Source organism: Pimephales promelas, chromosome 23, assembly GCF_988280905.1.
Source record: "Pimephales promelas chromosome 23, fPimPro1.hap1.1, whole genome shotgun sequence".
Taxonomy (NCBI): Eukaryota; Metazoa; Chordata; class Actinopteri; order Cypriniformes; family Leuciscidae; genus Pimephales; species Pimephales promelas.
This window is the reverse complement of record NC_142791.1, coordinates 10,496,601-10,514,540: the sequence shown is the minus strand read 5'-3', so window position 1 is coordinate 10,514,540 and position 17,940 is coordinate 10,496,601. Positions and strand designations below refer to the sequence as shown.

At 35.3% G+C, this 17,940-nt stretch overlaps 1 protein-coding gene and 1 long non-coding RNA gene across 2 annotated transcripts in view; one reads left to right on the top strand and one right to left on the bottom strand.

The window, feature by feature from the left end:
• The window catches only part of gfra2b (GDNF family receptor alpha 2b), a 49,998-nt gene extending 46,096 nt beyond the window's left edge, over positions 1-3,902 (bottom strand). Inside the window, exons 1-2 of the mRNA XM_039677833.2 lie at positions 2,960-3,902; positions 716-1,030 (exon numbers count right to left, since the gene is read on the bottom strand). Coding sequence (XP_039533767.1) covers positions 716-1,030; positions 2,960-3,023 — 379 coding nt within the window. The 5' untranslated portion in view covers positions 3,024-3,902. The remainder of the gene's footprint in view (positions 1-715; positions 1,031-2,959) is intronic.
• LOC148969403 (uncharacterized) overlaps positions 1-17,940 on the top strand; it is a 232,314-nt gene that overhangs the window by 98,640 nt on the left and 115,734 nt on the right. The window lies entirely within an intron of this gene.

The window sequence follows — 17,940 nt, the reverse complement described above, 5'->3', positions numbered from 1 at the left end:
TGTATTTTGAAAAAATGTCCATAAAGTGAAAGTCAATGTGATCCAACTTTTCTTTTGGACCACCTTCATTGGTCCAAAGAACGTTCATTTTATGGACGAAAACATTCTTTAAGATATCATTATTTGTTTTTCACAGCAGTGTTATTTCAACACTGTTTATATATTGTAATGCATTTTATTCATTTCTAATTAGTTTATTTTTTTTTTATTTTTGTTTTAGTTTTGATATTTTTAAGTAATTTCTTAAATGTTATTATAAATACTTTTTTTCCGTTTTAGTTCAGTTTTAGTAATTCTAATTATTAACTTTTACTGAAACTTAGTTTTAGTAATTCTAATTGGTAACCTTTCTAATTAGTAACTTTTTTACAACTTAAAGTTTGTATTCTAATATTTATATTTTATTTCAACTTTGTTTCAATTTTAAAAAAATGTTTTTAATTGTTGTAGTTTTAGTCCAAGATAACCCTGTTCTGAACGATATGAGGGTGAGTAAATTATGACCAAATGTTAATTTTTGGGTGAGCTTTCCCTTTAAAGCTGAAATATGTCACCAAAGGGATAGTCCCGCCCCCAAACTCATCCCATTAGTTGGGCCATTGTTTTGGGCCAATTGAGATGCACACTTTTCACAGAAATCAACCTACTAATATGGCTTATGTATAGCTGTCTCTATGGGATGGGATAGAAAAGTACTTTACGATCAAAAACGTACCTTCATTGAGACCCATATGAATACTCCAGTAGCTCTGAAGACATTGTAGCTCCCTCTTCATGCCCCTCTTGCAGCGGCAATCATACAGGGGGCTATCCTGCAGCACCTCAAGGGCGGCTTGACACTCCCTGTTGGCCAGCATGGTAGTCCTGTCACGACCTACCAGGCACTGGCGCATGATGCGAAAGCGTGAGCTGCACTGTGAGTTTTGGTTGCACAGCTCACTGGCCCTCAGGCAGTCCATGGGGGCTCTCCAGCCATGAGTTCCCAGCCCTGACAAGGCAGAATGGCTGGCCATGGAAAGTACCACCTCATCTGTGGGAAGGGCATGAGTGTTATTAGACCGTGGTGTGAAATACGTTTTTTCATTTATTTGTTTTATTTTTAATTACTTAATTTGGAAAAAAACAAAACTAGTCATATTTATTCAGTTGTCGTGAAAATATTCCCAACCCCTTTTCCCCACAGTGACTGACGTTGCAAGTGGAAAATCTTAAACCCTAAGTAACCCTAAGTAAAGCGACTCCTGTTGACTCATGTCAAACACAATCCATCTTACTTTCGAAGAAAAAAAAAAAGCATGACTCTGCTCTTTTGCCATGTGCAGTTATGAAGTCATGTGATGTGGGTGTGTCTTTTGAAGAAAATCAGTTTGATGGGTCCTAGACCCTATGTAGCCCCGCACCTTTTCAGTGCTGTGCTCATTACATTCTGTTTTCCGGTTTGTATGTCCACAATATGAAGGTAAGATATTTCGGATTTAGAATGAACCAATGTTTTTTTTTTAAGTGTCTGCGCATTTGTTTATTTGGTACATAAGGTCTGTATTTAAGAAGAAAACATTTAAAATGTACAATATATGACAATGCAACCTGAATATGTGAATGTAAAACATCTTAGGTGTATAAAAGTTATTATATTATTGGTTTTCTATGCGCCTCCCCTTCCCGTGTGTTCAGCACCATGGACAGTTCCTCTTTAGCACGCACACAGTACATGCCAATCTCTGTGTTTTTCACCCTAAAAGCATCATTATCTAATTAGCACGTAAAAACGTTTACATGTTATTAGAGACAAATGCACATACAAAATTATTTGGATATTTGTCTGCGAATCCCACACGCTAGGCCTAAATTTAGCTGTAATGTATTCTAGCACAATGTGTATTACGACGGAGTCGGACAACAAGCCACGGCTTTATGTAGGCTTACTTTAAAGCATAAATACAACTAATGATAATTAATGGGACACAATCTGTTGAGGATCGTTTTGCATAAGTGTTGTGGTCCTATCTTCAACGCATTTTTTAATTGCTGTTTTGGTTACAGCTGAGATGAATGTTTAATAAATTATTTACAATAGCCTCTTTATGTATGCTATTTGTATTTCTCCAGGGTACTGTTGGGTAGACCACCAATTCAAACTGAAGGAGTTTGAACAGCGTACTGTTGCTATGGTTACTTCAAGCGAAAGCGATTAAATGTTTAAAAATAATTTGAATTTGGCGGAACGTAAAAACGTAATTTTTGGATTGCTTTTTTTCTTTCATTGAAAAGTATTTAGACTATGCTTTTTATGTTGCCTATGTATCCCGACCCCATTCCCCGATCATAATATGAACTTTGGACCAAAAAAAAACATAAAACATTTGTGATAGCCTATAAGTGGATAAATAAACCAACAAACAAATAAGTGGATAAATAAACAAACACACATTAATTTCACACAGCTTTTATTAATGTCTAAAGTTCACATTAATATACTATATTCGAAACAAGTATTACCGAAGCAACCTTGAAATAAATTCTGAAACGTTTGTTTCAGCGTCAACATTTTCACGCTGTTAAATTTTGACGTGGTCTCAGTTACACATTTGGACCTGACAGCTTCCGTAACAATGCCCTGAAGTTAACGAGCAATCTACTAGTTGGGAAACGCGTTTCTGCATAATATAGCATTGCGTTGCAATCTAATGTTACACAGTTTATTTAATCTTGATCTTCTCTCTGACTGAGTTATGTTGTAGCCTATATGAGACAATAGGTATAAATGACTGCCAGCATTAAGAAGAGTGAGTTTATTCTATAAACTGTAACCGTCATATGCATACTTTACTTAGGGCAGGCAGTTATATTACACTCTCTCAATATTATGTCTGCGTGGGTTTTCTTCATTCGTTCATTCTCACGGGTTATTACTTTTTTGCCTCTTGTGTCATTTATGAAACATTATAGATGTACTTACCCAGTAAAAACAGGACGCTCAGAATATTCAATGAAATCATGATAGATCCCATTCTAAGTACCATTGAGGTATTACGATCCCAGATTCCGATAATGTTCGCAGACAAATCCAATGGTTATTTAACGGACGTCCTTTTCAAACCTCATTTCCAACAATCAGTCGCTGGTTAAAATAGCGGCAGAATTAGTTCAAACCTTACAATTCCAGGACTTGGATATTTCCTTTTGAGACTTTTCAGAAGTAATTGAGAAAAAAAATACTAGTTGAGGTTTATTTGATGAAACTGTTCAGCATATCCTTTCCACAAGAGCGTCGAAGCATTCCTCTTGTTTGGGAAGAAAAGGTTGCACGAGCCAGCGTTTAAGTCAAAAGGTAAACAACACTTGACTAAACGAACGTTAGATAATCTTTAAAAACTTTTATTTCATAGATGTCATGATACAAACGACAAAACTTATAACGCCAAATAAGTCGGGTTTGTCTGTCATATGACCGGTCATTCCTGTCTCGTACAAACGCATGTTTTAAGCACGTTCAAACTGAAGTTGGTTGTTTGCGTGAACTAAAAATCTCTCCGCACTCCTGTGAGTAGCAATGAATCTTCCTCGCTGGATAGCCTCGACTAAGCTGGACAACCTTGACTTTCATCAGAAAATCCTTATGTGTCCACCAGCGTGCCTGTGGCTTTAGAACTGCCTTAGTTTTTCCGAGTCAGTCATAATGAAGAAAACAAACAGGAAAAAGGGCACTTCCTTATTTTCTGGTTTCTGTGGCGCATGCAAACGCGTTCTCCCACGAAACTGAAGACCCTCGGGGCTCTGTCGCTCTTCGCGTCAGAGAGGACGCAATGAAAACATATCACCGCATGAATCTGACCGCTGCGCACTGGCTGAGTGCACAAGGGCATCGACGCACCACAGCACATCTTGTCTGAGACGACCTTGGACTACACAAAAATGACTTGTTGGCACTGTTGTTTGTTTGTTTTTTTTCTCCTCCTCCATCATTGGATTTGGCTTACTTCCCTTACATTTATAATTGTCATAAAAAATAAGAATAAATAATACTAATAAAAATAAATATACACAGAAGTGTTCTTATATATATATATATATATATATATATATATATACACACACACACACACACACACTGTATATATACTGTACAAACAAACAATTCATTAATATACACAGTATATATATTGTATATAATATATATTATATATATTGTCCAATGTTTTGGAGCCCAGATCCAATATTAGGTTGGACCCCTAATTTTTTCTTTCAGAACATTCCTTAATTCTTCATGGCGTATAAGTTCAACAAGGTGCTGGAAACATTCCTCAGAGATTTTGGTGAGCCTGTGTGAATTTTAGCCTCAGTTTCCTGTTCTTATTTGTCAGGAGTGGCACCAGTGTGTTCTTCTGCTGCTGTAGCTCATCTGCATCAAGGTTCGACATGTTGTGCCTTCAGAGACGCTCTTCTGCAGACCTCGGTCGTAACAAGTTGTTTTATGAGTTACTGTTGATTATCAACTGGAGTCTGGCCATTCTCCTCTGACCTCTGGCATCAACAACATATTTACCCACAGAACTGCTGTGGCTCACTGGATATTTTCTCTTTTTCAGAACATTCTCTGTAAACCCTAGAAATGGTTGAGTGTAAAAATCCCAGTAGATCAGCAGTTCGTCTCGAACAACGTCAGCAGATCGCCTCTAGTCGACCATGTCTTGTCTACAAAGTAAAGTCCCCCTGTGGTGAAAATCAAACTTTTAATGTTGTTTATGTGGTATAGTTAATATGCTTTAAGACAAGGGGGGAAAAGGGAGAGTGGCAAAATAAAAGGCTGGATGAGGATCAATATTGGTCCAGCGTTAGCTCGCTGGCGCCACTCATCCTAGTGTAACCGTGACAGATTTTATGACAGTAGTAGAAGACAATACTGTTTCCCAACTGTAGGGGGACCCCAAGAGCAAAATTTCAAAAGTAACATAATGCTGCTTTAAAAGCATTGAATTGCCACCATGTGATTGGCTGATTAGTTATTTACTTCAATGAGCAGTTGGACAGGTGTATCATAAAGTGGCTGGCAAGTGTCTATTGGAATATAATTTGACACAGAGCTACTAATCTCTTAAATAGCAAATAAATAACAAATAAAATCTTCAAAAATGTCATACAAATAGACGCTTCAGAGTGACCCTATATATATTTATTCATGATTGATTGATCTATTTGTTACTTCATTGACCTAAAAAAAACTAGCTTATGTTTGAACAAATCTATTTGTATGTCTAAATGAAATCAAGAAGAAAATTATTTATAAAATAGTGTGTCTAAATGAGTTGAGTTAATTAACGATATATGAAGAGTTCAGATGCAAAAGCCTCTAAATGCCATTTGAAATTTTCTTCTAAAATTATCATTTTTATCAAGCTTATATATTCAAGTTCAGTAATTTCACTTAAATGACAATTAAGAGGTAATCCTCATTGCAATTTAAGTGAAATTACTGAACTTAAATATACATGCTTGATAAAAATGATCATTCTAGAAGAAAATTTCAAATGGCACTTAGAGGCTTTTGCATCTGAACTCTTCATATACAGAGATACATTTTGAATGTAAATCTGTAAATGCACATTCCGTGTCGTAAACAAACGGTTTAATATGAAGCATAAAGGCATTACATTCAAAAACGTAATCATATATATTACTCCAAGCACATGCTAATTCATCTCCAAATTCCTCTGGAAACAAAAAAAGAAGTTATAGTAATGCATTTATAGTCCCTCTTACATAAATGACTATCTTGTGTATAAACTGACAACACATTCCATTACATCGTCAAATATAGCTCTGAATAATATAAATAATTGAAGTAAGCACTGACATTGTGCAAATGGCTTGTTTCAAAAGAGAAATTGGCTTTAACAGGACATGTTTTCTGTCTGGTAAAGGCGTTTTCAAGCGTTTCAAGTAGCTTGATATTTGACCCGTCATCGGTTCTATTGCTCTGCAATTCGGAATGATACAGTTATAGCTTTTTTGAAATCGACAGTCAGGAAAGAGAAACATATGGCTACTTTGTCAACATGTCATCGTGCAGGTTTTCCCCCTAAGCCTTTTCAAAGTAAAGAGAGGAAACAGGCAGTCGACATAAAAGACGACGGTCCCTCTTAGCGAGCAGAAAGCAGCCTTTGACAAGCCCATTATGAGAAAGAAAATAATTGTCTCGCTTCTCGTTGCACAGAACCCTTCAAGGTCTTTCAGAATCCTGCACAAAGCCGAGACGTTTTGATGTAGTTATCTAATGCAGTCATCAGTAATGTACATTTCATCCTATCTGCTCTGTTTGCTCCAGCGGTGCTTAAAAAGGGGCCGCTGCGTACCGATCTATTCCTCTCACCTTAGTGCAAGCGTCTGTAAAACACTTCGAATGAGTTTACTCTAATGGGAAACGGCTGTTTTGTGCTTTAAGCGATAGTGTAGGATTTCCTGCTTTCTAACAGCTAAATGCTGATTGCAGATTTGTTGTCTTCCAGTCCTATCAATATTTATGATATACAGTAGCTCGATGTTCTGTGTAAAACTGATGGAGGTATTCAAATCAGCCTGAACGAAGCAGGCTTTTACTGCAGAGAGAGGAGGATAGAATATCATTATCCCGGCAGGCAGTTGTGCTGTTGTCATTTATGTGCATTTGATATTTTTTGGCTTGTCTCTCAATCTCCCCATCAGCATTCGCTCTGCAGGATCATACTGGCACACATAGTGGTCTGGTCTCATCATTCCGCTATCCTGAAAATGAGTAACTGGCCGTGTTTTGGTCACTATTATCTGATGCAATAATCATGTCCCGTTTTTATATTTCACACACATGAGCCACCATCTTTGCCATTGTAGATTATGCGAACTGCAGCCAATCTATGTGCTCAAAATGCGAGATTCTCAGTGAGTCATTTGAATCCATGTTGTGTATTTTTAATGATGTCTTCACTGTGTTTTGCTAAAACCTCATCTGAGTTCCGGCTGAAATGGAGAGCGTAATTAAATCTATGGGCTGTAGGCGACTTGCTTTTGTTTGTTTGTACGTCATAGATAAGAATACAAAAAGTCGGATTAGCCGCTCTTTATTACCACACATCTGTGCGTCAGCCATATTGGAAAGGTTAAGGGCCGCCTGTGAAGTGTGATCAGATGAGTGTGAATCGACAGATGCCGTCTGCAAAAGGAAGTTATCTGTTCTGCATTTGCAAAGGTTAATGACAAATAAGTAACAACAAAGATGATAAAGGGAAAAAAATAAGACACTTTTTTTGTAGTCATGTTGGTTTCCTTTGTTTTTGAAAAACTTTTAAATCGAAAAAGGTCATGTGGTGCAACCATCAATGAAAACTATTCAAAATTAAATCATTTTTTTTTTCCAAAATGAGAAAGAAATTAAATATATAAAAGTTTATTTTATAATGAATCTTTAATTCATAATTATTATTTTATATACGTAATTCATAAGTATCTAGTTTTAGGGATTTAGACCACATGGCAATTTTTAACCCTAACTAAACTTGTCTTCTCACAAAAAAGCCACATTTTCTGACACTTTTACTTTGACGCAGTCACAAGGGTCTGTTGGGGTCTTCTCTATGATGTCATTTATTGTTTTATAATTTTTTTACTTCCATATTTGTGTGTTGATTTGGTGGATAAAAGACTTTTTAAAAAATAAATAAATATAGTATTTACTAACATATCATCCTGACATTTTTTTGTCTGTATGCCCATGGCAACAAAAATGAAATAAATAACAATAATATAATAAAATATAACACAAATCACCTTAATTTATATTAAAATAAGAATAATCAAAACCATTGAAATGAAATATAATGATGTGATGGGTCAATCAGGGAAAAGTATATGGTCATTTTATTCATTTTTACTTGCAAAATAACTACACATTTGATATTTGACATATTTTACACATGTACTTTCATATTAAACAATTTATATTTTTTTATGGTAAAGTAACTTGCAGCTTACTAAAAACAGGTTTTATTGCAGTATTTTTACAGTATGTTTCTGTAATCACAAATTTTTTTACTGTGTATATTAATGAATTGTTTGTTTGTACAGTGTATATATACAGTATATATATATATATATATATATATATATACTGTATATATACTGTGTATATATACAAACAAACAATTCATATCATATTAAACACTCTTACCCAACCTTCTCAGCTCCCAAGAATCTGCGTGGGTTTGTTTGCCCAATAGCAGCAAAAGCAATGGCATATTTAAACATCACCCAGCGATCACACAGCAACCAACACAGTGCTTGCCCGAGCTTCCAATCTGAAAGCACTGACCTTGTCATCAGCTGAGACAAAGGTGACTTTAAAGTGAAAAGAAAAAGCACACTCCACCTCCTAATCTGTCATAAGCGATGTGGCGATGTTTGTGATGATGGGAAAGGAAACAATGTGACAGACTTTCCTAGTGGAAAACTCTGTCCACAGAGACTGTCCACATTGTTCACATGTCAGTGGGGTGGGACAGGCTGTTTGTACGCTAATGAGAAACAACTCTCTTTTTTCTTACCTCCATTTGACAGCATTATGAATTCTTACATAATTCTGCAGTCTATGTTCTATATTTTAAGATTGAGTCCAATGTCTGCAGGCTCTGTCCCAAATGCAGCTTGACAAGCCTAGACAAAATCCTTTATATATATATATATATATATATATATATATATATATATATATATATATATATATATATATATATTAAAACAAATAGTTTGCATATTTTTTGACAGGCTTTTATGGCACATACATAATCCAAATATGGAGAATATGGAGCTCAGTTTTATTCAGAGGCAAAACTGAGCAAAACAATATGCAGTTTGGTGCAGTTGCTTATATTATTATATGGTCAAAAGTAAGATGAAATGCTGGTGGTTTTTATATAGAGTTGTCGATAGCTCTCTAGTAAGATTATATTTATGATAGTTCTTTGATCAAAGCTCTGCAATCAGATGATAGAAGGCTTGGAAAAGATGTACAACATGTTTTGAAGCAAAATTTTAATTCTTAAAAACATAGAAGCCCTTTTTGCAGGGATCACCTCATTGATAATTTAAAAGTAGACACTTAAATGTTTAGATATATTGATCATGTCTGTGTGACAAGTATTCGCTGAGTTATGCTTCAGTTTAGAGACGTGCTCCAGAAAAAAAGTTTCACAAAGACGGTTTGTTTTCTTAATTTTACAAAAGCAAAAAAATGTTTTGTTTTGATTGTAAAAGGTATACTTTTGTATGTGTCCTCTTACAGTTTCAAAATATGTTTTACTTTTATCTGTATGACCATAAATGACAGAGTATATTGAAAAGATTTTTCTGTAGTTTCAGGAAGGTTTAGGCCCATTGACACCAAAAACAATGACCAAAAACGTAACTGTAACAATAACTAAATTAGAGTCCACTCAATCGCATGTTAACACTTTATTAATATTTATTATAAGCGCATGGTGTTGTTATCCATGTCATTATCGTCATTGTCTTTATTAGCACACGATATTGTGCTTTCGTGTCATTATATATCGGTTATTATTAGCACACAATAACGTGCTTCCGTGGTGTTGTCGTAATATATATATATATATATATATATATATATATATTATTATTAGCGCACAATAACATGCTTCTGTGCACTCTTAGAAGAAAAGGTTCTATATACAACCTTAAAAGGTTCTATACAGAGCTACGTATTTGGAAACCGTAAAAGGTTCTATACAGAACCCTTTTTTAAGGGTTCAATAATAGGAAAAAGGTTCTTTATGGAACCTTTTGGGTTCATTCATTATCATTTGTTTTGTCCTTTTCGGATTAAATATTTAATATTATTCACAAACATCAAGACCCTAAAATGTATTTATGAATGCATGTGAATGGATTCAAAATTCAAGATTAGAGGTGTTAGAAAATGTATATATTTATATCAATTTATGTAATTAATCAATACTGTATCACACAAAGAGTGCCATTTCAGTTTTTCTCCTCCAAAAATCAGCATGATTAAAATGTTTATTAAATAAGATACAACATTGAACATCTCAACGTTTATACAACATTGAGAACATAAAAAAATTTTTTTGATTTTAAAATAAAATACATAAAAAAAGTACACTTTGTCCCTTTAAGTAATTTTCAGCAGTACACTGCTTCAGGTAAATTGATTGCTGAACAACTGCTGTTTATGTGTGCATGTGAGTGTGTGTGTCTGTGTGTGTGTGCGAGAGAGAGATAGAGAGGTTTCTGCGGCTCCGTGGGGAGTTTTGCACTGTAGAGGCTGAGGTTTATAGGTCAAAGATGATTAAAGTTTGGAATGCCCCATACCGTTCTGCAAGTAAGTTCTGATGAAAGATCAGAGCAGAGAGGAAAAGGAAAAGCATGGCTGGGATTGCAGGGATGCAGTATTGAAAAAGCCAGAGTAATTTAAACCTCTGAAAGGGTTCATGTCATGTTTTGTATGTATGTTTTTAATGTAATCTTTTCCCTTTAAATAGATCGGTCAGTTCAAGAATAATTTATGCAACTTTACATAATATTATTTATGAAATAAATTAAATAATTGAAATAATTAAATGAGCCGTTCAATGTCTACCCTTAAATTGTTCATCTGGTTGAGGTTCATTTAGGATTTGAAAAGTAATAGTAATAAGTAATGCAATTCTTTTTAGAGAGATTAATTAGTAATCTGATTACTCTGTTGAAGATGTAATTAGTAGCTAGTTAATTTACCCAACACTGACTGTGACACAGTCTGATCCCAAGAAGTCATATAACTGACGTCTTGGGACGTACGTCAACATCCACCTTTTTTAGGGTACCCTTAAACGTCGGTTACATGACGATCCCGGGCCGTAATACAACTGACACTTTATTGGAAACGCCATATTGGAAAATCTTGATAAATACAAAATACAAATGTTCAGAAAGGATACAGAGGTGGTATGATGTGTTTTGTCAGATCACAGCCCATTCTCACCCCCAAGGCGTCACTTAACTGACGCCTTGGGAAGCATTTGGACATGCTTCAATATCTGACGCTTTAGGCGCCCTTTAGTCAGTTAGATGACGCCCTAGGATCGCGTGTACCCTACCCCCACCCCACACCTAAACCTAACCGCGTCCTCTAACTGACGCTTTCCTTTAGCGTCAGTTAGATGACGCCGTAGGATCGCGTCATGTAAGTGACGCTAAAGGGCGCCTAAAACGTCAAATATTGAAGCATGGTCAAAGGTGACGCCTTGGGGTGAGAATGCGTTGGAATTTATGCTGTGAAAACAGACATTTTAACATGGGATCTATGGATTTTTGCTCCCTTTTGGGACCTCCCTCTAGCGGATTTTAGATGTATTGCAGTTTTTCACACTTCCAGTTAGGCTTCATTTTTCAGATTAGAATGTTGCTGCTTGATTAAAACATAGCCTAACTGCTGAAGCTGCCAAAACGTTTTTCCCGCTTGACGTTGCAGTGTTACAACTTGGAGCTCTCAGAAAGTTTGGAGTTTTCAAATTATAATAATAATATAACCTTTATTTTATAAAGCACCTTTAAAAGCAGCTTCTAAAAGCAAACACATCAAACACATCAACAAGTGAATGCAAGTTTTAAAATGTATGTCTTAAGTTGACCTTTAAAAATGGCATAATACTAGGCTTCCCTAAGTTCAAGAGGCAGATAATTCCAAAGGACAGCTCCATAGAAAGAAAAAAACCTCGTCACCCATAGACTTTAAGTGAGTTTTAGGAACAACCCGCTCAACTGTGAGGAGCGCAATTTGCGATTCGGAGTGTAGAGGTGTAACAGTTCAGCTACTGTAATTTGGAGCCAGACCCTGCAAAGATTTGTAAGTGAGCATCATAATCTTAAAATCGACACGGAACCTAACTGGGAGCCAATGTAAGGATTCCAAAACCGGACTGATATGGTTGCATATTCTGGACCCATTAAGATAAGCTTGAGTAGAGAAGATTTAGAGACGACGGCTAAAAGGGCGTTAGTCAATCCTGTGAGACGACGAAGGGATTTATCAGCTTTTCAGCCACAGGAAAAGTTAACATTAGCCACAATCTAGCGATGTTTCGAAGATGGAAAAAATGTTTTAACAGTACTCTGAATGAAAGAAACGCATGAAAGATTAGCATCAAAAACAACTCAAAGGTTCCTCATTTTACTCTGGATACACAAAACAGAGCCATCAAGAGTCAAAGACAGAGAACCAACTTTTGAAGTTTGATGACGAGAACTAATGAGCATAACTTCAGTTTAATCACTGTTCAAACACCATAGACATATACACTAGACCTCACATTGGCTACGGCAGTTCATTGGAACAAATGCGTCAATAGAGCCGCCATCTTGAAACAGGGGAGCCCCTCCACTTTAATGCATCAGTGTCAATGTAGTAGACACAGGTCTAACAGAAATAAAATCACCATAAATCATCATGAATGCGATTTTTCTTGTTTTTTTTTTTTTGGTTCGTTCCAACGGTCAGACATGTATTTATCATTGATTCCAGAAAGGAATTTTTTTTAAAAAAACAGTCTTCCTTGTTCAGATTTCATCTGTGAACATCATACACTGCACAAAAGTCTGCCACCATCAATGAATTCGAAGTAAAGGCAGAGATAGCAGCGTTACCTATATACTTATGACAAGACCACTGTTCCAAGATGGCGGCGGTTTTGACACATGCTTAGAACCCCAAGGTGAGGTCTAGTGTATATGTCTATGTTCAAACACAAGAAATCATTACTCATCCAGGTTTTTATTTCAGTAATACAACCAGAAAGAAAAGCAACATCGGAGTGCTCATCTGGTTATATAATTCTGTGTATGGTCGGCATGCAAATGATAATGGAGGCCGTGCGATCTCAAGAGATAGCCAAGTGGTGATAGATATATGTTGAAATGTAAAGGTGAATGCTTTTTACAAGAATGCTTTTTACAAGTCAGAATCTCTGATAAACTCACCTTTAAACCAACACTACTCGATCTCTTGTTTCATTAAAAAAACAGACTTTTTTTTTTTTTTTTGTAAATGGGTAATGGACAAATTGGTATTTGGTAACAAGCGACAACTACAACAGCTACTGTAGGAAATTGGTTTCTGGAAAACAATCAGTGTAGCTTCTTTTAAAAAAAAAATATTTGTCTTCGGAATGTCATGACTGACCAATCAGAATCAAGTATTCCAGTGAGCCGTGTAATAAGTGTTGAGCCAGCTTCACATACTCGGATCAATAACATAAAAGACAATTACCATGCAAATAGCAAAAGGCCTTTGAACTTGATACGTTACTTAATTAGAAATGGCCAACGATAGCACTGTTACATGTTTCTCCAAGCATGACAAGAACTCAAACTCACTGTCTTTGCTCTTTAATTAACGTTAAGCCAATTTAAATAGCCTTTCCCAGAGGACGACGACTCCTGCTGATGATTCAGCAGTTAGCATTCATCCTCTCCTCTGATATGTGTCTTGTCATAATATCCTTGATTGCAATAAACAAAAAATCAGGATGATATTGTTGATTTTTGGGCAGCATATGGTGGGACACTGCTGAATATCCTCACCTAATGCACAGCTTGAAAACTTGAGACACTTTGCTGTCTCATTAGCAGCAATCTCAGAGTTTATGTTGTTTGTGATGTCGTGAGAGACTTTACACTGAGATTACAATCATATAATGTGTCAAATAATATCCTAAAGGAATTCTGGCAGATGTGCTAATTGCTTTATACATACAGGCTTTATTTAGGTAACCTTTCAAATCAATATAATAGTTTGTTGGTACAAACAACGAAAAAAAAAATAATTAACATACAGTAAGGTAGACCATTGAAATCTCATTTGTTATTTTCTATGAATTTAAAAACAGGGACAATACTTTTTGGACAATTATTTTTAATTATTATTATACTATTGTTATAATTAATGATTATTTTGATGCCAGTTTTAAAACTGCTTTTTAATACAGTTCACCAAAAATAACTCTGAGAAATAATAAATATTAACCTTTGCAAATAGCAAAGCAGTATGTATGTATGTATATGTATATGTATATGTATGTATATATATATATATATATATATATATAATGATAATTATTAATTTAACACAGTATTTTTTTATTATTATTATTATTTTTTTTACATTTTCAAATTCAGATTGTCAGTTTACTGTTCCCAGTAAACACAATGTTTGTAACGTTTCAAATGTTATTTTATTTTTGTGCTTTTGGAAATTTCATATTTACTATCCACAATTAGGCTTGGTTTTTTTTTGTTTTTTTAGCATTTTAGGCTTAGTTTGAGCGCAAAATATGTGATTTATGCAAATGCAATTGTTGCAAGTGTATTTGTTTAGTTGGTCATTGTTTTATTATGCATACTTTCACCCATGTAGTAAAATATGTGGGAATTCAACGCATTCTCACCCCAAGGCGTCACCTTTGACCATGCTTCAATATTTGACGTTTTAGGCGCCCTTTAGCGTCACTTACATGACGCGATCCTACGGCGTCATCTAACTGACGCTAAAGGAAAGCGTCTGTTAGAGGACGCGGTTAGGTTTAGGTGTGGGGTGGGGGTAGGGTACACGCGATCCTAGGGCGTCATATAACTGACGCTAAAGGGCGCCTAAAGCGTCAGATATTGAAGCATGTCCAAATGCTTCCCAAGGCGTCAGTTAGGTGACGCCTTGGGAGTGAGAATGGGCTGGGGAATTACATTGTGAACATTTACAATTTTGTGTAAAACAATCTTGTACACTGTTCAGGTCCTCTTACAGGTATAAACAAACATATAGTACACTGTAAAAAAATATGATCATTAAGTTATGATACAGCATTCAACCCCTTAATGTATTTTAAGTTGAAATTACTTAAACAAAGTTGATTGAACTTAAAAATGTAAGGCAGGAACTTATTTTTTTATTTTATTTTTTACAGCGTATAACTTGAATTTATCATTAATGAATAACATTACCTTGAACTCGAAAACAGTGTCTTTTTTGATAATTGATAATAGCAGTGCTCTTGTCTGGGTTAAGTTCTTCATGTAATCAGACTAGTTGCAGTGTCCCTTTTGGTTGGGCTTATTTTCTGTAAAATTGGGACATTTCTCGGGACAGCCAGGACACCAAAAACTAGGACTATACCCGGAAGAACGTGGACGTCTGGTCACCGTTCTTTATTGACACTAAATGTTTTAAATTTGTATGCTAAATAGACTATTGTGTAGGCTAGCGCAACAAGCTAACACCACATTATTTTTGAGCCAAGCATGTCTGTAATCCATTTCTGTAAAGATCCTGTCTTAAAAGTCAATGATCTATGTACAGTAGTTATATAGCAATGCAGCCCTTTGGTTTAGATCAGAAAAATAGTGATGTCCCATCTCTGTTTTTTAATTTCATGAACAGCTTCCTCTCAAACGCAACTTCTTTATTTCATCCCCTCCGCTAGCTTTATCAGAACAGCGAAAATAACACTTATGTCTAGAGTTGCAGATGCTTCCATTTTCCAAACCTAGATATTTTTGGAGGGGATGTATTTTTAAACCTGACCTTGTCGCCTCAACACTTCTAAAACTGGGTCTCTTCACCAAAACACTCACTCAAAACAAAAATTCTTGCTCTCCCAGTCAGGAAATACACAAAGAGGTACAATATCTTCTCTCTAAGCCTCCAGTCCCAACCTATTCTTATAAATATCCCCTTCAAGCTTGTTCACGTCCCCCCAGAGTCTCAGAGTTCTCCATCTACACACCCTGCCTACACCCTGCTTTTCGCTGCCAGCGCGCGCATCTTTAAGTTAAGGACAAGCATAAAGTGAGCCATAATAACTGCAATTTCCCTTGCACAAAATGTTCTTTTCCACGACTGCTGCAAGCACTATTTCACTTGTCAGGCGGTCTGATATCTTCCAGCAATTCTTTCAGAATCCTGTTGCCAAAGCTTTTTTAGCCATCAATATAATTAGACAGCGCAAGAGCGGAGAAAAGGAGCCGAGGGACTGTGGGAAATATGAGCTGGGTACAATGATGGGGTTGATCCGAGGCTCAGAAGATATAGAACTCGATAGAAAAGTTCTAATTAAAATGCATTTCAGCACATTTGCCGTATAGCGAGTAAGCTTTAATTTAATTTAACTCATTTCCCAGTGAGAAAGTAAGATAAAAATAATTAGTTTTTTTTTTCATTCTTTCTTTTTTATATATATATATACATTTTTACATTTAATTATGCATATCAGTTGCTCGTTTTATGCCTATAATCAATAATGCAGCAATGGAAATGGATTACAAAAAATAATGTTATAATGTTCACACACACACACACAAAAATATATTTATTTATTGTTATTGTTCATATATTATGTGTTAGTTAATATGGAAGCCCGTTTCTGTCACAGTTGAGTATAAAAATATAATTTTGTAAGTTATTATGAGAAACTTTCTTATTATTATGACTTAGTTTCTCATTCATTGTATTGAGAAAGTTTCTCATAATAATGACTTAGTATCTCATAATAATGAGAAACTTTCTCGTAATTATGACTTAAGTATCTCATAATAAGAAGAAATTTTCTCATAATAATGACTTTACATCTCGTAATAATGAGAAACTTTTTCCTCATTGTTAAGAGAAAGTTTCTCATTATCATGACTTACAGAATTATATTTTTTACTCAACTGTGGCGGAAACAGGCTTCCATAAGTTAAGTTGTTGTTTAGTTAGTTAGTTTGTTTGTTTGTTACTAAAGTAATACATTTATTTATTTATACATTTCAAAGAATTGTGAAATTTAATTTAAAATTGTATGTTTGTTTTTCATATAAGTTTTTAAGCTATTTTGATCTCTTTGATAATTAAATGATATCTTAATTTTTAACAAAAAAACAACAATAACAAAAAGTTTTGATGTAATAAGCGTACAGAATGTGACAAGATCTGCCCTCAAGTTACTTAGGACAGTGGCCATTTCTCTTAGAGAAAAATGAATTCAAACAATATCTTTAGAATGGCCCTGAGGGGTCGTCCTCTGCTGTCTGCGAGACTGTCCTCTGCTCACCCTTATGCCTTGAACAAACATTGTATTTCATTGAGCTGATGTATGGAAGTTTCTGTAAAATGATGACCATGAACAACCACTAATCAATTGTAACAACATTACGCTGAGGTTATACCGGAATTCTCTCTCTCTCTCTCTCTCTCTCTCTCTCTCTCTCTCTCTCTCTCTCTCTCTCTCTCGCTCTCGCTCTCGCTCTCTCTCTCTCTCTCTCTCTCTCTCTCTCTCTCTCTCTCTCTCTCTCTCTCTCTCTCTCTCCTTGTTCCAAGGACTATCTTTTTCCTTAAACGCATCTGGAAAGATACTACTTCTTGTGTTTTAGTCTACACAAGAAGTAGACCAGTATTAGCATGAGCCATTACAAAGACACTCTCCAAGTCAGTTGTACAGGTAACATACAATGAAAGGCTTTGGGAAGACTTGTCATTGTGGTGGAGATACAGCGGAGATTAGAGAGCATTTTAGAGGACAAAAATTTCCTCAACCAGTACCTTTAGATATATAAATAAAAATAAAAATAACTGTCTAAAAATAATTCTTTATTCTCATGATTTCTAATTAGCATTGTGAATGTAAAAATTAAAAAGTAATATTATTTTTGTATTTTACTAATAATAATTTATTAAAAATGGTTGTTGTTATTCATATAAATACATAATCAAAATGTGTAATACTGTTTTGCCCTGGACCCCAGTTTAAAAAAAAAAAAAAACTCCACTGCCATATTCATAATAATACCGTCACTGATGACCTCAAAACTAACATGCATGAACCACAACTCCTATTATGGGATCTTTGAATGGATGTTTGAGAGAAA